The 22425-nt window shown below is 36.8% G+C and overlaps 1 protein-coding gene across 2 annotated transcripts in view; it reads right to left on the bottom strand.

The window, feature by feature from the left end:
* Positions 1 to 22425, bottom strand: part of tanc1b (tetratricopeptide repeat, ankyrin repeat and coiled-coil containing 1b) — a 184378-nt gene that overhangs the window by 110825 nt on the left and 51128 nt on the right. For both annotated transcript variants that reach the window (XM_079881933.1, XM_079881934.1), the window contains exons 3-4: positions 19903 to 20082; positions 4331 to 4423 (exon numbers count right to left, since the gene is read on the bottom strand). In XM_079881933.1, coding sequence (XP_079738059.1) covers positions 4331 to 4423; positions 19903 to 20082 — 273 coding nt within the window. The remainder of the gene's footprint in view (positions 1 to 4330; positions 4424 to 19902; positions 20083 to 22425) is intronic.

Genomic DNA, 22425 nt, shown 5'->3' with positions numbered 1-22425 from the left:
TGAACTCACACACACACACACACACACACACACACACACACACACACACACACACACTGCAAGAGCTTTAATGAACACATGATGAATGCAGATCTCTCTGCTTTACAGGAGGAAGTTCACAACCTACAGAAAACATGCAGATTGAGGGGAGGGAATTTTTGAGGGACTGTTTTACGCCCAAAACACACCCATTACTCAATTAAGAGAAGAGGGACAACCCTTTTAGACCATTTTTCCCATCGTTAAACTAGAAAAAGTGGATTCAGACACGACCTTAGCGCCGTGCGCTCTGGACCATGTGCTTTAGATGGTTAAAATAGGGCCCAAAGTGTTGATGTGTTGAAAAATCAGCCAGAACACAATGCATAATGATGCAATGCAAGAACATGTCTACCAATATTTGGTATGGTAGTGAAAGAAAAATATTTCAGTACAACAACCTTTAAGTTTATCAACACAAACAGATGTTATCAGATGTTAAAAGGATTTCTGGAAAAACTGAATTTCACAGCAAATGAAAAAAAATAAATGAATAACTCCATTATTCACAGATGTTTTCGTTAAACTATCACAAAAACCATCAACCACATTAGATTTGCTCTTGGCAGCATTTTACTGACCCAACTTTTGCTAAACCGTTTTGGAGCGCTCTGATTCCGGTGACGAAGGAAACAAGTGTGTGTTAAACAAACGCCGATAACACTTTCAGTCAAAAAGCTGAAAGTCTGGCAGCAGGACTTTAACCACTTTAATTAACTTTAATTAACCATCATTATGAAGTACACACACACTGGGGCTAATTGTGCATTATTAATGCTATTAGTGAAGCATGCGGACTAATTCCTAATTCCACATGACACTGTTTGCTTTCTTCCTACAGTTTTTCTGAATGTTTGGGAGATGAGGCGTGAGAACAGGTATTTACAGACAGAGCCTTCACATTCCCAGGAAGGTTGGGAAGTCTTGGGAATGCCGAGAGCTGTTTTGCGTCCTGCTGTTCTCGGAGGTGGGAAAGGGAGCCGTATCCGCTTACGCTAACGGAGATCGAGACCCGCGGGACGTAGATCCACCGCAGATGCATAACATCATTATGACTTGATGTGCATTCAAGTGAGGGTTAAAACAACTTTTTTGTTAAATTACAAAAATGTACAGTAAGGTGTAAAATAATCTAATAATCTAAACCTAAATATAATAATAATAATAAAATAATTTAACAACCTAGTAATTTCACCTTTCAACATTGAGCTTATGAAATGTTTTCTGTGGTTGGAATTCTGTTGAACATTACATTAATAAATTTAACAAATCTGCGTACATTTACAAGATTGTGTAAACACAATTAAAGGGTAAAGAAGGCTTTAAAATCAGAAGGTAAATAAATAATTTACTAAACTTACTAAATTACTATCCTCAACTGATTTTTTAACTATAACTAAAATATGAAATTAAAAATGCGTTAGAAAAATATTTTCTAATTATAATATTATTGTATTATAATATTTCATATTATAATACAATTAAAATATGAAGTTAAAACATATAGACAGATATCTACAGATATATAGATACTACATACAATTATATGTCCATGAAAAACTAAACTGCAACTTACAAATGCACTACTAAAACTTGCATACTGAATAAAAAATAAATATTAATATTAAAATAAAAAAAATTCTAAACTATCAAAATATTGGTGTAAATGATTTTGTTCAAACAAGAACAACATTTATTTCCCTCATCTTCTCAGGTAAACAAATGTTTAAGCAATAGTGAAACAAAATAATGGTAATTTCCCAAACACCAGTTGACCAATCACAACAAATTAGTCCAGCCGACCAATCAGAGCACAATGTGCTTTTCAGAAGGAGGGGCTTCATAGAGACAGGAACTAAACTGACAGACTGGAAAGAGATGAGCTGCAACTATGAAGAATATGGGGAATATAATGTGTGTGGTTTTTTTTACATTCAAAAACAGCCCAAAAACAAAATCAAGGCTTTGTAAAAGTGCATAATATGTTCTTTTTAAATGACACAGCCTCAAATGGGAAAGTCATGGCTCACAAAACACTGCTTCCTCCACTGCTGACTATACTATGGTGGCGTTCATCTCATGAATATGATCATTCCAACACGACTTGAAGACGATGTTAAACTGGAGCCTGGGGGAAGGTCTGGAGATGCTATATATAAACTCTCTCAGGGTTAAAATAACATGTGACAGTCCCCCATGTAAACAGTGTTGACCCTTATATGTGTCTGGAGGTAAAGCGGGGCTAACTGGGGTGTGTCATTGAGGTATGAGAGACATGCAGTAAATAAACCAGGTTATATTGGTCCTACTTCAACAACCTGAACAAACCTAAAGAACTATTCACACAACTCCAAAGCATTTCAGCATTTCAAATACTAACCAACACAAAGAGCATGTTCAGAATATTTTCTAAAGAAAAAAAATAGTAGTATGAAGGACCCTATGATTTCCACAACGCAGAAAACGTGGACAGAACTGCGGAATCTAATCATAAGAATTTAGGAATTTAGTAAAACTTTGGATGAATGAATCAAAACTATCATCTATGAAGAAACTATGAAAGGTCTTCACTACAACCTGACAAAAGAAAAGTTTGGTTTAACTTGACATTATGACAGAAATATATTACTACTGTACAGCAGTAATAATAACAATGCAGTTTATTAAAATAATATTTTTAAGTAATATCACACAATTTTTCATTTATATTTTAATTTCAACCGTAAACATCTGTTGTGCAGCGCTTTGTTTGCCAAACAATTACAGGAATTGTTCACATTTTATTTGATTACATTTTAAGTTTAAAGTTTTATGCAAAAGATTTAGGTTTTATGAATAAATTTGATCACCACCGTTCTTAATAATGCATTTTATTTGAATCCAGAAGTTGTAAAATTATATTAGAATCCATTTTTTAGACATCCTTTTTGATTATAAAACTAAACCATTAAAACAGAACTCGGAAAAATTTAAAGGAAAACACGGATTTTAAAGGGCCCTAAGTATGCAAAATGAGCTTGATTTGATCAAATTTTTCCAGTGTAAACTGAAAGTGAGATTACCCACAATTCTCCTTTTTTTTAAAAAAAAATTACTTTTTTCATTAAAACTTATTTAAAAATTCAAAATTAATAAAAAATGTTTTGCCAAATTACAATTAGACGTCGCCGATCACTAAATTAAACTTTATGTTGAAAGACATAAAACACCACGGTAAATTAAATCCTATTTTATCCACTATTTTACAGTAGCATCAGCATCAGCTGTCCACTGCCCAGTCATCCATCTCTGACGCCCTGCAGTGCGGACACCTTCTGATGACATCATGTGACCAGTGCGATACAGTGGTGTGCCACAGACAGCTGGCATTCGACTGGCGCCACCCTGTTGTTTGGAAAGCTCTGTTCTTCTGACCAACACAATCCTGTGTCCAGTGATATGAAGCTAAAGATACACACACAGACAACACTGCCAACTCTATTCCAGCCCAGCACAGGAACTGCACTGCATGCAACTGACTACACACATACACACACACAATTCACCAACACACTTTCAGAGAGAAGCGTGCACATACACACAGTTTCTGTTATGCATAGTGTGCTTATTCTGCACATACACACATATGCAATTATCTCAATTCAAAATGCATGGAGCAAATATAATAATGCATGCTGCTTTGATTACACGCATAATTAAACACAGATACAAACATGACATTTCCACAGAAAACATCTTAAGGGGGTCATGACATGAAAAATTACATATCAGAGGTCTTTGTACCATTAAAACGTCCTCCTCATTATAAACAAAGCATTTATTTAATCAAGCTCCAGAAACAGCTTGTTTTGATATCGCAGAATCTGTGATGTCACACGGGCAAATACATTTGCATATGCCCGCCTCCAGAGCAACATCGATGAATAGTTATACGTCTTCACACCATAAGCCCCGCCCCATTGGCGTTCAGTCGCTTAACGGCTCACATTTGCCTACTCTGGAAGTGAGCGTCGTGTCGAAAGCAAACAGAAGTCATTATAATCACTGATGCTGTCTACACTGATACAGTATACAGATGTGTGTTCAGTTTCTGACGTACTTCCATTTCCATTTCCAGTAAATTGCCATAACTGTTTCCAGGTCGTCTGTGACTGTGGGAACCCTGACGTCATCAACAATCCTCTCCTCTAACCAATAAAAACTGAGAAACTTGATTCTGACAGCAAGTACAGACACACACACACACACACCTGAAAAGAATAGAAGCATACGAGCATGTTTCGTCACTCACCAGTCGTACCGTCGGGCACCTTCCTCAGCGACGACATGAGCGCATCTCCAGGAACACGAGGACCCTCCACATACTTGGGCTTTCTTACGGGTCCTTAAGAGCAGAAAGAGAGAAAAATATATAATCAATCTGAGATCAAGAAGGAAGCGCCAGCGTCTGACTTCTGTGACTCCGGCTGCATCTACAATCTCCACAGCTCTGGGAATGTAAACTATAGCCGGAAACCAGCGCAATTTAACTCTTAGGAGACGGGTGTGAGATCTCTGAGAGATACTGTGTGTTGCTCCCACCAATCCTGCTTCTCCATCTACTCATGCTTGCACATATTCTCAAAAAAAGAGCCTCAGTCTCTCTTTAAAGACAAGAAACGTGAAATAGGTTTCCCAAACAATGTGACATTTCAAGAGAAGCAGTGTAATAAATGGGGGGGGGGAAAAGTATGCTCGGACTTGATTTTATCCATTGATAATTGCATCAATTCTTATTGCATCATAATTCCATCATTAAAAGTTACATACCAGATTAAAGTCAGCTGACAGATGGTGAGAGGTTGGAAAAGTTCAAAAGTTTGGGGTCAGCAAGATTTCAGTCTCTTCTGCTCACCAAGGCTGCATTTATTTCATCACAAGTACAGTAAAAACAGTAAAATTATGAAATATAATTACAATTTAAAATAACTGGTTTCGATGTGGATATATTTTAAAAAGTAATTTATTCCTGTGATTTAAAGCTGACTTTTCAGCATCTTTACTCCAGTCTTCAGTGTCACATGATCCTTCAGAAATCACTCTAATATTCTGTTTTGCTGTTCAAGAAACATTTCTTACTAATATCAATGTTGAAAACAGCTTCATAATTCTGTAGAAACCGTGATGCATTACTTTCCGGGATTCTTTGATGAATAGAAAGTTGAAAACGTTTGAATGGAAGTGTACAAGGCCAGTTGTCAAGGTGGTACTAATGTCGATTACGCAGACATGCAGCGGTTTGGACCAAAATAATGTGTTAAAAATCAGCTTCAGGTTTGAGATGAAAGTCGAAGCTCTTCACATTTGACACAAAGAGCGCTGAAGGTCATGCAATCCTGAAGGGGCGAATTCCTCTTCGTTGAGCATATAAAAGAGAAATCCTGCTCGACCCCCATAAAGCTTGTAGGTTTAAGTACGTTCCTCTGTTTATCATGGAAAACCCTGCTGAGATCAAAGACACTGGCGGTCCGTGTACGATCTGACCAAATAAAGTCATGGAGTAAAGAGCAGCCGCTGGCGACAGGAGCCCTTAAATCTCCCGGACACATCCATCAGAGATTCATATAGAGATTCACCTGCATGACTTTGACCTCCAGGAAGAAAACACAGCGCTCAGAGATGACAAATGAAACAGCGATGTGTGTAAAGACAGCCATAAATCAAGAGCTAGATGTCCTGATGATACAAGTGAATGTGTTAAAGTCAAGATGAAATCATAACTGACTCTATTGACGTTCTTCATGTACATTGCCGCTCTTATTGTGAACAATATGAGACGATGAGAACAACTGTAAAGGTTTTTTTTTTTTTTTTAATGACCTCATAAATCGCTCCTGGCTCAAATCTGATAATCAACACTCATTTTTCAGTCAATTAAAAATGTCAACAGTTTCTTCGTTTTGTTTAAAATAACTAGATTTGTTTGTCAAAATTAACTAAGACTAAAAACTAAAATAACACATGAATAAATAAATCATAAATAAAAGTATAAACAAATGCATAAGTAAATAAATAAACAAAAGTTAAGTGTCAAAATACATTTTTGAGGTTGTATTAATGGAGAACATACTGTACTTAAAAGCTAAAATATTTAAACCAACTAAGAGTGTGATTTAATATCAATATCCCTTCATATTTGAACATAATCTAAGGAGAAATGTTAAGGAAAGCTGTACTCTTCTGTATCCAGTGACTTTTATCGTTTGAACAAACAAACATCTTTTGGGTAAATGATCTTTTGGGTCACACAGACACACACACAGACACACACACACACACACACACACACACACACACACACACACACACACACACACACACACAGACACACACACAGACACACACACAGACACACACACAGACACACACACACACACTTCTTCAGCTCTCATGGTGATTTACACTGCCATCTATGGACACCTGCAGTGAAATGCAAACATTGATGCAAATGCAAACATTTCACAGTCCATTGCTTTTGGAATAAACAGTAACTTTGTTTTTCATCCATATGATATGCGTGTAAACAAAAACCAGCCTTTTCAACTTGCTGTCAGTGGCTCAGGTTATCTGTGGGACTCGTATGTTCTCTGTTCTTCTTCAAACTATCACTGACATTTTGATATTTTCTTTCATCTAGCTTAGAAAAATGAAACTTCTGTCATCCTTTACCAAACCTGTGTGAATTGTTTTTATTATGGACACAAATAAGATATTTTGAAGTCCAACTTTGGACCCCCATGACTTTTATCGTATGAACAAACAAACACCTTTTGGGTAAACTATCCCTTTACCACAAATAATTATTGAGAATAGAGATATCAAAGCACAGGTTTTATTTTATATTTGATTTCTTCTGTGTGTTCTACACATTTCTTTGAATGTTTACTTGAATACTTGATTCCAGAAAAAAAATACGCTTTTTTCTTTATTGTATTATTGCCTGCAATTTGTTTCGGTGTTCATCTTAATACTTCATTGAGAAAGAAACTTGCAGGCTACGTATATGGTGTCGTTCTAACTTTAATAATTAGTTTTGCTGTTGAATTAAAAATGTCACTGCTATTAACAAACTCAGTTGGATATTGTGATATTCCCCTGTCAAGAGCAAATATAAATGAACACACTTTCACTGAACGCCCCCCTCATGTATTTCCTTCATGTATAATTCTTGTCCAAGTTTAGGCTTCAGGGAAAAGAGAATAAATCCACACACAGACACACACACATCTGTGATTAAAATGCATGAGTCTCATCTCTCTGGTGGAGATCACAAACAGGTATTAACTCAGTCTGAGGTCCGACGGCAGATCTGAGATGCATGCAAATACAGAGCGAAAGAATATAAATGAGAGGAAAAGCAAGAGAAAGAGGAAAAACAACAAATCAATCTGTTCTTCGAAGATACCTTCTGCTGGCCACATCGAATCAAGAAATGGCAGGCGCTGCAAATGCTGCTCAAAACGCCATGTTCCTCACCAAATGAATGAGAAAGGCTTTTAGTCTAAATAAAGGGCTAGTGGGACTGTAAAGTGAGTCAACTGATCCTTACATTAAATTACTTGTTAAATAATCAAATATAACGACTGATACGACGTCTCAGATGCGTGCTATTCAGAATGTGTAACTCCTGTTGTGGACGCGCTCTTGAGCTCTAACAATGAGCTGAAACACCACGGCAACTAAACCCAAATAATTCACAATGTTTTATTACAATAGTGTTCTCTTTATGATGTTATGTAATGTGACAGTCCCAACCGTAGTTATTATTAGGCGTGCATTGAGCTGCGCACGCTGAAGATGATTACTGGCACGCTTTATAACGCGTTAATTCTAAATCAAATGCATCCTATATGAGATAAATCAGATATGTATATGTATATATATATATATATATATATATATATATTAGGCGTGTAACGATATTCGAACCGAACCGAAAAACCGCGATACACCACCCACGATACGAATCGCAATACTCTCATGGCGTACCGAACACGCCCGCCCCGCCCCGCCCCGCCCCGCCCCGCCCCTGCTGTCCCGGCTCATTGGACCTCATGTCTTATGTGTACACAACGAATACAGCGTTGTTGCCTAACCACCATTAACCACATTTAATCGCAATAAGCTCAGTGTTTTGTTACTTTCGATAATAAGCAAGGTGTAATCTTTCAAATTCTGTCTATTTGATCACGAAATTCAAACATTAAATGTCGTTTTGGCGCTCTTTGATGTGGTGTGACAGATCACCATACTAGCTCCTCATTTAAAGCGGCAGCGCGGAGCGCGAGTAAACGCGAGCATCTCTTCCTCAGTTACAGAATAAACATGAATGGACACCTGAAGGTACGTTGAAAGATACAGTATACTTACTGAAAGGCATCATAACTCGTGTAATCGCTCAGTCAGTGTTTCAACAGCGGAAATACGTCAATGAAACACTTAGTTTTTCACATAGCTTTATTTACCTCAGGCAAGTCAGTGTCCACAGCTTGTTGGTTTGCTAAGGAAATGAACTTTCACTAAATAAATGCACTATATTAGCCTATATATTATATTTTACTTAACCTGTTAATGACATCTTGATTATTTAATGTATGTTTAAAATATCTGTCATGAAAATGACAGCAACTGTGTAAATGATTATTTCAATAATAAATTAGAGTAAAAACATATGTTAATGTAAAAACTGCCTTATGTGCAGTTTACATGTTTTCATACAATTTGTTACTTGAGTGTTGATTATTATTATATCTAAAAATAAATAGCAACTGAATTTAGGCTAAAAGTCTAGGCTCTGTTGTTAAGCTTTAATGTTATAGTAATGTGCAAGTAAGGGCTCCTATATAGTTTACAGCATTAGCAGATAATTTTTTTTTATCCTTGCGAAACATTTACTTGTTACTTAAAATTAATTTAAAGACAAGGACACAATTTGTTAATTAAAGCACTGTTTAAAAAAAAAAAAAGAAGCAATTTTAGCTTTCTAAACCCTCCAGGCTCCACCCCACCTAAATGAACCGAACCGAACCGAGACGTCAAAACCGTGGGACGTACCGAACCGTCAGTTTTGTGTATCGTTACACCCCTAATATATATATATATATATATATATATATATATATATATGTGTGTATATATATATATATATATATATATATATATATATATACACAATAAACAAAATATTATAACTTACATTTGCACAAAACAAAAGGATCCGAAAGCACACGCAAACTTAGTTATGAAGGTGTAACTCTAGCCTTTTAACGTAAAATGGTCTTTATCGATTAAATTATCGATATAAAATGTCATATATAATATAATTATATATGATATTTTATATCGATAATAATATGTCTATGGAGAAATTGAGAAAATAAAAGGGATTTTTACTTCCTATAATGCAGATGAAAGAAAATATATTGGATGAAGTGGAAAAAACTATACAAATATATAAAAAAAATTATATATTTTTTTAGACCGTTTCCTATAGCTCAAATAGCTCAAATAGCTTGCAACGCCAAGGTCATGGGTTCGATTCCCAGGGAAAGCAAGAATTGATAAGAAAGTAAATGTGTACCTTGAAATGCAATGTAAGTCGCTTTGGATAAAAGCGTCTGTCAAATGCATAAATGTAAATGTAAATTTTATATACAGTACAAGTAATTTAAAATATTAAATTTCTCCGTGGACAAAATGAAAAGGATTTTTATTTCTGGAACTCATCTTTTGTGCTCCCCTCATGTGGGTAGATCCGCATAGACTTTAAAAGTCATGGAGAGAAGTCAAAGACCTCATGACACGTTCACATTTAAGTCGTTCTCCCAAGACACAAGCTCTTCTGTACAGACAACAAAAGGCACGGGAAGAAAGAGAGCGACGTGACAATCCTCCTCTTCACTCTGAAATATCATCAGTCTGTGAATCCAGTATTCAGACTGAAGTGACGTCCACAGATGGAAGTGCGCTTTTGTGAAGTGCAGTATTGAACAGAGGAGGTTGTCATCCAGAACGGTTTTATTGCGTTGGCTGGTCAACGCCACACCAACGCCACTGATGCCAATGTGAGCTCCATGGTATCAGCCGGATCACTCTGGTTCTGCAGAACTTTCTGAACTCTGAAATCTGCTTGTGCTGCATTTTAAGGCAGTATTTCTATAAAAGACAAATGTTCGGATCAAACTCAGACATTTAAACATGATTATTCTCATATTTTAACCCGCTTATGTTGATATTATTAAACTGATTTGTGTGAATTGCGCAAACTGGATGAATGTTTTAGAGTGACACAAACCACCAAAAAACACCATTAAATCTATTGCTAATATTTGCTTTGTGCTGCTGTTTTACCTCCAAAATGATGTCACTTCCTGTAGGTGACGTCATATGTTACTTCTACAAAAGACTAACAAGGATGTTTTAAATATGTGTGATAAATAAAAGACATTTATACTCTGTGTCATTGTCGGCTGCAAAGATGAAGGTACAATTAATACAAAACGAAATTCACTTTAATGAAAGGCTTTGTGCTTTCTCTTTGAGGTCTCTGTGAAAGTTTTAAAGCAGTCTTTTAGTGCCGCTTTCAGAGCGCTCACGTCCGTAACGGAGAACTGACACGTCCGTAACATTGGTTTTTAATCATAAATAAAATAATCACAAATAAAATGAATATGTTGTGTTCTGTGGAGAGCCAACCCTTCTTCATCCGGTGGGTAATATTACTTTTGGTTTGTGCAGTGTAATTCACAGAATTACAAAAAAATATTTTGCCACCTAAAAGTTAAAGATTTTTTGTGTCACGTCTGTAACGCATGTGTATTTCCCTCATATTAAATATAAAACGCATGTGTAGACTGATATTTTTCTAATGTCTGGACTTTCTATGCAGCACTTGCCAAAATTGGGGGTGATGAGCAAGGGGTTAAGGGAGTATGGATATATAAACAGACATTTCAATATATTAGTATTAAACGCATTTTCTGAGAATTTATATTTCAAGTTTTGACTGCAAATGTCACGTCCATAACACTGGAATTGCCCAATTTTAAAGAATTTATCCTCAACTAGCTTTGTGGTGTAGGTCTACGTATTTTATAATGTTAACTGGCTAATTTAAAGATGTGTTAGTATTGGATCTGGATGGGAAGGATAACTTCTCACACCGTGACATTTCGGTTTCATATCGTTACAGCCCTATCAAATACACGCAAACGCAAACACAAATCTTGAACACAGATCTGTGGTAACAGTCGAACATGCTATATTAATATAAGCTGTAACAGGAAAGTGTATCTTGAGGCACTAAACGTCTTTCACAGATCCTCACGCAACCAGACTTCCTAAGAGATACTCCATCTCCATTTCCACTGAAAACCTTCTCAACATCTGCTAAACCTATCCATCTCTAACTCACTATATCACTGAAAAGACATAATTCTGCTCAAACGAATTCAACAGGGACTGCACCAGGAAGAAAAAGTATTCTTGACATTAGATTAGACCTTCAGAGGTTTTGAGTGAATAACCCAAACTCTCCAGCAGAGGTCAGTAAGCAGGCGACGGGAGGACGAGGTGAAACTCCTGATGAAAGCAGCACATAATGTGTGCCGGCCTCATGTGATATGGCTTTAATAGGATCAATAACTCGCCTGTTTGGGGAAGTAGCGGTTTAGCTTAAAAGGGAGCCGCCACAGTTCAACGTTATTACTTCAGCTGTGAGGAAATGAGCTCCAGGACCGAGGTAATGACGCTGAATTCAGGATCTGTTAGAAGGCGTTTATACGGTCTGAGTTTGGCTGAACTCACATCATGGAGGTTGAGTGTTGGATTGTGAAAATGTTTTGTCATAATCATTTGTTAACAAATAAGTATTCATTACTTCAATGAGCTCATTGTTTCTGCCTTAAATTATTACATTAATAGATTTTTAGCTAACTATATGTACAGACAGTTACCTCTGATAAGAGATCACTCTAAAATTGTAATGTGGACTTCTGAATTGATGAATTTTCTGTAAAGCTGCTTTGAAACGAGGTGTATTGTGAAAAGCGCTATACAAATAAATGTGAATTGAATTGAATATTATCATGGCCGAGATCCATCTATACTACTGAGGCCGCACAGCTGACATGTTAATCCACCAATCAAACTTTGCTTGGTTTTAAGTGATGGTTTGTGGCAGATTGCATCAAAAGTGGTAATTTGGTAAACATGCAATGTCTCATTTACTTTTACTGCTAGCGTACTTAAAACATGCAGTGTAACTCAGCCTGAGTCTCTGCACATCTGACATCGTATCTGTACAGACAAATCAAGCGTGAGAGACTGACTCATGACTCCAGCAGCTCTGGTAGAAACCGTGTGTGTGTGTGTGTGTGTGTGTGTGTGTGTGTGTGTGTGTGTGTGTGTGTGTGTGTGTGTGTGTGTGTGTGTGTGTGTGTGTGTGTGTGTGTGTGTGTGTGTGTGATTTCTGCCCCTCGTCCTGCTGTTCAACACGTCCTCGTGAAGATCTGAACATCCTCTCTCATAAACACACAGACTCCCTCCGGCTTTTCACACTATATGTGGCAGCTTAAAAATGAATAGTTTACCCTATAGTAAAAGAAGAGTTAAAGGGGTCATATGATGCTTCTTAATGTTTCCTTTAGGGTGTAATGTACATGTTTGTGCATGTATAAGATCTGCAAAGTAGCAAAGCTCATAGTTTCCCACAAAGGGATTTAGGGCCACATTCGGTTAGTTTTGGTTTGGTTTCACATTGCAATTATGCGAGTGCACATAAGAACTTTACATGACGTACTTGCGTCCTGTCATCATCATCTCTGTGGGCTGCATCTTGACATTGATTGGTTTGTAAACGGACATGCGTCTGACGTCAACGTGTTGTCAAGTCAGCGAGTAACTTTGACGAGAATGAATGAACAGACGCATATCGTTGCCACTATACTTTTATTATTATGGCATTACTCCCTGCAGCACCATCTATACTCGAGGCTCGTTCAAATTCACCAAATGAACGTCCTCGGTCATGTGAACGTGTGTGTGTGTGTGTGTGTGTGTGTGTGTGTGTGTGTGTGTGTGTGTGTGTGTGTGTGTGTGTGTGTGTGTGTGTGTGTGTGTGTGTGTGTATCAGCTGGAAGAAACGCTGTGGGCAGAACTGACAGATCTGCATATAAATATTCTTCTTTAGTTGTTTAGGCTATGCGGGAACCACCGGAACTTACTGTAAATGGTCTGAAAGTCTGAACCATACAGAAAATGCTTTCACACTAGAAACGAGCCAAACCTTTGTTCAGTTTGATCCGGACCGAGACTACCGCTTTTCGTCGGACCAAATTTCGTCTGTTTGGTCCGGACCGTGGTCAGGGAGAGGTTTCACACCTGTAATTCTGATTCGGATCAAACTGAAAAGTCCGAAAATCCGGACCAAACAAGGTAGGTGTGAAAGGGCCCTTATTCTATCCAACAGAGAACACTGATCCAGACCTGCCTAAAACACCTCGATCCAAGTCCAGATTTCACTTCCTCAAACGTCCACGTCACAGTGTGAAATATAAGCATAAGACGACAAGGTTTCAGTTAATTTTGTTGTCGTCATGTCACGGAGACACTGTGTGTTTAGATGCGAAAACATGGTTCTGATACGGTAAAACCGACGACATTATTAACTGTGTGTTTACAAGCGCTTTCGAAGCTGAAACTCACGATTATGGAACGGGGCGTCACATTTCCCCACACACGCTTGAGGTGATCACAACGCACTGGGTCTGCTGGCCAATCAGAACGCCTTTCAAAAGGTGGAAATCAGTGCTTTTTAGACAGAAAAAAAGGTACAAAAGCTGTCACTGGGACAGTACCCTTCAAAAGGGTTCTAATATGTACCATTTAGGTACTAATATGTACACTTTTGGAACTAATATGTACACTTTTGGTACTAATATGTACACTTTTGGAACTAATATGCACTCTTTAGGTACACAGGTGTACCTTTTGAAAAAGTCCCGCTACAGTGACAGCTTTTATACCTTTTTTTCTGAGAGTGTATGTGGAAAAAACGATGCATTTTTTTTTAACATTAAAGCATGTTAACCTGTTCTATTACACCCAGAGGTGTAGTGGTAAAAAAAGAGGTGGGTAAACTATAGGGTGACCATATTTTAGTTTTCAGAAAACAGGACGGGGGCGTGGTTTGGGGCGTGGTTAAGGGGTGGGGGCGTGGTCGGGGTGAAAACATCAAAAAATACTTGAAATGCATTCACAATCTTGCAACTATGTTATTGTACTTTAATACATAAAGTCATAGATCCTTTCCATTCAATGTTTGCGTTATGTGGGCTTCTAGGTTGCTAGCACCTTTATTTGACATTGACAGGTACGTTTCAGCTTTGCAGTTCATGCATTCTGCTTTACACGGATCCCGACCTGAACGAAAACACGGGAATTTTCTCTGTAAATCATCTGTGAATTTGGGCTTTTTTTTTTTTTACGCTGCTAAAAGTATGTGTCTGTGAACGTAAAGTCCGCCTACTTTGATTTGATTGGTCATTTCAAATATTCTGACATTGACGAGCAGTGTGACAGACCAATGAGGCTGAGATGACACACAGGCCTCTGTATTCTGACGTGCTCTCTGCTTGCCGCTGCGGATTGAGGAACGCGCTGATTATAACGAGACGGTGCGAAGCCGAAGTCGGTTTCATATGTTTTGTGTGCAAAGGCAAGCGTGTATTTAAAGTACACGCTTAATGGCCCAATGATAAAATAATGAAAACCAGGACATTTTCATCACTTTATAAAAAACAGCCAGGACGGCCAGGACAGGACGTGAAAACAGGACATGTCCTGGGAAAGCTGGACGGTTGGTCACCCTAGTAAACTATAAATTCTGGTGGACCACAACGTGGTCACCCGGTAAGGTGGGCCACAGCCTACCGGTGTATGTGTATCCTGATAATATCGCTATAGGCTATTTGATGGTAGCCTACTACCAAGGGTATCACTGATTGTTCCCTCAAATCAAGTCACACAATCACTATTCAATTCATACATTAATCTAAGTTATTGTTAAAGAGACTCAAGACAGAATAATATGGTTGAAATCTATAAAGTTTACAAAATGACAAAACAGAGAGAACAAAAAATATTTAAGAGTGATCGAGAGGGAGGCTTATATGGCTTCCAATGCAATGCACTTGTAGGCTACATAATGATTAGGGATTATTTTCATAGTCGATTAATCTGTTGAATATTTCCTCGATTAATTGATTAGTTGTTTGGTCAATCAGAAAAATGTGGATCAGTGTTTCCCTATAGAGGGAAAAGTCTTTAACCTGATGCAGGCTTGATTTCCTCTGAATCTCTTGTACAGTTGGGTTTTGACATGCTCCCTACATTAAACCAGCTGCCTGTAATGAATAAAAAAAATCACCTTTTTGCCTCGTTTGAATGATTTCCTGTTGCGGCTGCGATCAAGTTTCATTCTCGCGCAGCTTGTTTAGTAACTTCACAAGCGCGTGTTTTCTGCTACGTGTACGCGCCGTTCTCTTTGTTCCGTGTGTGTGTGTGTGTGTGTGTGTGTGTGTGTGTGTGTGTGTGTCGGTTCGCTGCGCTCTCTGCTCAATATTCCGCTCCGTGTTTGCGCTGCGGGTTCTGCTCTGTCGTTAACGGCCCAAATGCTCGAATCATGCACCGATCGGCGATCACGCACTGGAAAAACAAAGTCTGCTCAAATAATGTGAAATTTAGAGGTGGATAAACGCGATTTAGAGGTGGATAAACGCACTTTGGAGGTGGGTAAACGCTATTTCCGAATTTTGGGAGGTGCGTAAACGGCGTTTACGTGCGTTTAGCCTCCACTACATCCCTGATTACACCCAATAATCAAAATAATGAACGTTTAAAATAGCATCATATAACTCCTTTAAAAGGAATAGTTGACTTCAAAATGAAAATTAAGGAAGATATTTTGAAGAATGTCAGTAACCAAACCAGTTGATGAACCCCATTGACGCATTGACATCCATAATACGGAAAAAAAATACTGTGGAAGTCAATGGGGTTCATTCAAAATATCTTCTTTCGTGTTCAGAAGAAGAGAGAAATTCATACCGGTTTGAAACAACTTGAGGGTGAGTAAATGACAGATTTTTAATTTTGAAGTGAACTAATCCTTTAACTTCTAACGACCTGTTCTGTATGAAATAAATGCATGTCTTATTTACCACACACAAACCCTCGTCCTCTGTCCACATGAAACTCATCAGCCGGCCTTTGATGCTCGTAATAACAACAACTAATGCCAAAGATTCCCTTCGGCACAGCCGAATAAGGTTCATTTGGTCATTGTCATCCAGGGTTTAAGACAATAATATCTCACATTATCCATGTTATTACTTTCACAATCTAAACAAGAGTGTCTGAGTTTAAAGTTCATATGAACCTAATTTTGGTTATTTCCAAATTCTTATCCGTGAGTTTTCCCAGAAAATCCTCTACTTGAACTGGTAAACATTTGCATGATATAAACATTTATGTTATAATAGGACATATTAGTCATGCACTACTAATGTGTGATGAAGGAATATTATGGGTTAAACACAAAATGACAAAAATGAATTTGATTCGTTTAAATTAATTGATATTTTTAATGCATTAAAATTATGGTGGTGCCATGGTTGACCGACATCACGATGGAGAGCCACCATCGTAATGCCACGCCCCCCACCCTGTCAGACCAGCCCAGTCTCACGGCAGTTCGTGAAATGGTCACGTAATTTAATCTATTGATTAGTGTAAAGTGGTTAGGAACCTATGGCTTGCGAGCCACACCTGGCTCTTTGGCAAAAACCATGTGGCTCGCAAGGTCTCTCACCCTTTACCAACAAACGATCGATAAAAAAATTAAGGCACATCAACAGAGATCGGCTCTCTGTAGAAAAAGCAGCCAATTACAATTCCCTTGTTGTACAGCCTACCGAAGTTAATGAAAAGTTTATGATAATAATAATATTCAAGTTGTACCGGCAAAAGTGCGTGTTCAGTGCTGTTCGTGAGTGTCACGACTCACCACAGCAATCAACTAACCACTTACGTTTCTGTGGTAAGTTGTAACCTACAGCTCCTGTACTGGGATTCAAGCAGAGCAGCTTGTTTAAGGTAATGGCGAAAACCATTTTAGAACAGCAGCGAAAATGGAAAAGTAGGCTATATAAACTTTAATATATCCTTTTATATGCTGTGCAAAGAGACATTTCGAAACATTTCACCCGCTGGCCGCTGGTACTTTCACTTTTGCTGCAGAGACCCTTTATGTCCTATAAATGTGTCGTATTTTTGATAATCCACGCAGATTTCAGTTGACGATTTTGCTTAAAGTTATTCATAACAAAACATTAATGAATGAAAAAGAAAAAAGCAGGATGTGCTTTATATTGAAAAGAAATATTAAAAGCACGATAAGTCGCAAAAGAGAATTGAATTCTACTGGCAAGATGCTGTGTGCGCGCTCCGAACGCAACACGGACAAGCATAGTAGCCTTTGTCTTCAGTTGCGCGCCTAAACGGCCAAATAAACACAGAAATATATCAAAATGCCAAGTCGAGTATTCCCGTAAACACAGTAGATGTAAGTACAGTGTGCATTCTCTGTCTCTCTCACACACACACACGCACACAAAGAGGATTTATGCTCATCAGCTGGTAACTCAACCTCACAGTGAAAGCCCTGCACAATTAATTCCATATTGCAACTTATTTATTGTTTGCTGAATATTTGTTTTTTAGTTGTCTATGGACCTAATAATTACTACTGTTGAAATTTTATTTGAAAAAAGCACGTCTTTAACGTTCGTTGAAGCACCCCATTGAATCTTTTTTGTTCAAGATTCTATGATGTATAGAAAGATCAAAAGAACAGCATTTATTTGAAATAGAAATCTTTCATAACATTATAAATGTCTTTAGAGGAACTATTGATCAATTTAATGCATCCTTTCGAAATAAAAATATTAATTTCTTTGAAAAAAAACAAAACAATATAGTGTAAATGAAAAAGATTAAATATGATTATTCCTATAGTTAATTTAAAACTGCATACACTGTCCCAACCAACATTTTCAAGATCTGTGGATGTAAAAACAAAAGCTCAATCTCACGTGATGTCTGAGGATTTCTCAGGGGAATCTCATTTGGACATTTATCTTTCTTTAATTGTCAGACTAATGAAATGTGCAAAGGGCAAATCGAGCATGTCGCCTGCTTCCGGTGCCTTCAAAGGATCAATCCCCTTTTCAAAGAGAGGTGCGGATACACACACACACACACACACGAGGGCCAGATGTGAGCGAGATGCCAAAGTGACCCCTGAAAGATTTCAATCCTTTGTGCTAAATCCTCCAAAAACAACCAGCAAAGTTTGATCCTTTTGAAGATCTCAGCTGCTCATGACCTTGTCCTTCACACAGAGATGGCGTGGAAAACACCTCAGACTGTTTACATACACACAAACACACACACTAGTGTTTGAATGAACTGACATACCAACTCAATCAAGATGCATATGAACTAACAGATGCTTAATATGACCTTCTACCTCACATTCATAAAAATAAAGACAATCAGAGCTAAACAAATACACAAAAGCACACATTAATAGAGTTAACAACTGGATTAACAATCTAAAAACTAAAAGTCTCCAATAAAAAGTCAAATATATGAACTTAAAAAGTATCTTTTCCCACCAATTCTGATCATAATTTTATGTCAAAATTACTGTGACACCAAAAAAAAAACCATTAAAATGTATTAAATATGTTAAAACATAAATATATGTTTAAATACACTTATTTATGGTACTGCTTTAATTGATGCAGAAAATGACTATCCAAAATTACTAGAATATTGGTTAACAGTAAAACATCCAGATGCATTAATGGGAATTTGTAATTCCATACGGCAAGAAAACAATTGGTAACACTACATGAAGCCTTTATATAATGCATTATGAACATATTTTCAATGCATTAATTATGCCTTGTAATGCACCTTTTAATGAATAAGTATAACCACAGTTATAATACATTATAATACTTATCTATTAATTGTTACACAGAAAATATAGTGCATTAAAACACATGACAACAACCAATTTCAGATGCAACAAGGACTCTGCAAATACAATGCATTTTCAACTTTGGTTATAATTATTTGTGAAATATATAATACATTACAATGTACATTATGAATACCTTTATAATGCATTTATTTATTTTATTTCAGGTTTATTTAACAGGGACAATGCACACTAATAATACATAAATAAATGTATAGTGTGCCAGAATCAGCCAAAAGGCTAATTATAAATGAAGCGTTACCAACAAAAAATTAAATAGTCCGAAAATTTGCTTCGTACTCTTTATGAAAAAACATAATTTCTTAATTTCTTTCTTTTCATTTTCGGGTGACCTGGATGTGTTCTTGTTAGAAATTCACCAATCAAATGTGTAATTCCTGCACTGCTAGCAAACCCAAACAGTGCAACTCAGACAAAAGACATTTTGATGCTTCTAAAATTGTAAAAAAAAAAAATATATATATACATATATATATTATTTTTTTTAATTGTTTTATTTATGTTTTTAATAGAACACATTCAAAAGACCAGAACAAACAGGTCACTAGGGGTATCACATACAATTATGTTGTTCATATACTGTTAACGTCATATCAGGGGTTACTCTCCCAAAAGTATCAAAGAGTGAGAGGAGAAGAGAAAAAGAAACAATTCATCAGGAGAATCTAAACTGATAGTTTTAATAAACATCCCACCTGGAGACTTCTTGCAGGGGCGAGCTGCCATGACGTAGTTGTGTCGGGGCAGGAGAGGGGACGAGGGCAGAGACATGGACACTCCTTTAGCCAGGCTGAGCTTGAGGCCTTCGTCTGTGGGCGAGTACGGATGAACACCGCCGGGAAACCTCCGCTGGGCACTGAGCGGGTACGGCTCTCCTGATCACACACAAAGAAAACATGTTTCAAGTCAGGTCCTCTTGAACACAAAAATGAATAAATTGACAGCAAAATCATTGCAAATATATTCTAAATATTTCTCATCATCAAAGAGTGTCTCTCTTCAAGGAGCTGAAACATATCTGAAACTTTTGATGAAACCAGCTTCGGTGAAACCGACGGGCACGTTTGACGTTGACTGACACTCATCCAGTAATGACACAGGAGGACACTGATTCAGTCATCTTCATAAAAACACTGAATCGCCACTGAAATGTGTCAGAATCCACAAACGGTTTTCACTGTAATCCCCGAACACCATCAAGGGAACCAAAACTAATTAGCAGAGCTCAATAATAATACAGAATAACACGTCTCAAATGTATTTTCATTACACGGTATTCACAGCACAGATTAAACCCTGCGTCTTTTCTCCACCTTAATGTTTATTATTATTATTTTCTTGCTTTTAATGTTTGGAGAAGAGCTGTCGTTAAACCTGATGAGCTGTGATTGTTTTACGCCACTAAATGCTTTTGGGAAAACTCATCTTTTTGCTATTCTCACAATATAACACTACATTACTTAATGTTTAATGTACACTGCCTACCTTTAAAATAATACAATAAGAAATACTTTTTTTACACGCCATTTAAAAAATGGATTACGCAAAATAACATTTCAAACACTGACATTATGCTGTAAAAAAATTGATGCAATTTTGAGTGAAAATATCATAAGATATAAGTATTGCACATATGTATAATAATATATGTACATATAGTTTATTTTTATGCATGTGTCTATATTTAGGTATATGACATGTATACGTATGTATCATTTGTATGCATTCTTGTCAAGTTAATTTTATTTAGTCAGTTAATTCTATTTATTTTTCACGTTTATGTATTCATACGTTTACATGTCTTTATTTACGTATTCAGTACAACATGTATGGCTTGTACTTATAACATTCAGGAATGAGGGCAAAGTCTTGTTTCAACATATCGTATTGCTGTTAATGGAAAGTTTAATAAAGAATACAAAAAAGAAACATGTTTTTAATGCCTCTACAAACAATATTGTGTATTAAGTATTGCATTATTATGACAATAAAGTGTTATTATTATATACAGGTGAAACTTGAAAAATTTGAATATCTAATATACTGATTTAATATGAAACTTGTATATTATATAGACTCATTACAAGCAAAGTGAGATATTTCAAGCCTTTATTTGTTATAATTTTGATGATTATGGCTTACAGCTTATGAAAACAACAAATTCAAAATCTCAGCTGTATCTTAATTATAACATTATAACAAATTATAACAAATAAAGGCTTGAAATATCTCACTTTGTATGTAATGAGTCTATATAATATATTAGTTTCACCTTCTAAGTTGAATTACTGAAATAAATGAACTTTTGCACGATATTTAAATTTTTTGAGTTTCACCTGTTTATATAAATGGGGTAAATATATCTCATAAGATCGAATAAAATAGTGATTTTTAAAAATCGCATGTGTCATTACTTCACGCTGTAGATGGAAGATGAAGCTGAATACAGTTTCCCACACAGTGTGCTCTTTTGCATATTGCGCATTTTGACAAATGTACAAGGTCATTCGGACATTGCACTGCATTCAATGCAAGCACACATACTATTTATTGTAGAAACACAATGATAGTGCGTTATTCTGACGAAAGTCTCAATTCATCTCTACTCCCACTCACTCTCTCCCACTGAGAGCAAAACAAAGATATCTAGTGTTTGAAAAGGCGAATAAACGATGAGGAACGGCAGAAAACAGGAAGTCAGCGTGGCCTAGTCACACCTCCGCTCTCTCTCAACACACACTGGGGTCACGAGCGTCTGGTCAGAGACAGGATGAAGTAGGATTGCATTCACTATTTCAGTTTCTCTCAACTTGAGTGTTGGTCCCCAATCGGATGAATGAAAAACAAAATGTAAAAATTGCAAGAAAAGATTAAAAAAAAATATCTATATATCTGTGCAAATAAGAAAATGTGTCCAATTTCTGTCCATTCAAAAGTAATAAGTACCAATTATTCATCATGCACAAAAAAAAAAAAAAAAGTGAAATATACAGTTCTGCATATTTTACTTGCAGCCATAAACAAGGGAGAGACATACCCGTTTACACCTGTTGTTTAAATCAGTCTCTTTTGTCCACTTTCAACCACTTCTGTCCTGATTTCTTCAATCTTTCGATCAAAAGGATGAAATAAACTCATGCAATTTACATATGAAACAGACCGGAGACGACGGAAAAACACACGGAGAGAGCATCAGCTTTAGTTTCTGCTCTGACAGC

The sequence above is a fragment of the Squalius cephalus genome (genome assembly GCF_949319135.1).
Source record: "Squalius cephalus genome assembly, chromosome: 9".
NCBI lineage: Eukaryota > Metazoa > Chordata > Actinopteri > Cypriniformes > Leuciscidae > Squalius > Squalius cephalus.
This window is presented reverse-complemented; position numbering and strand designations above follow the sequence as displayed.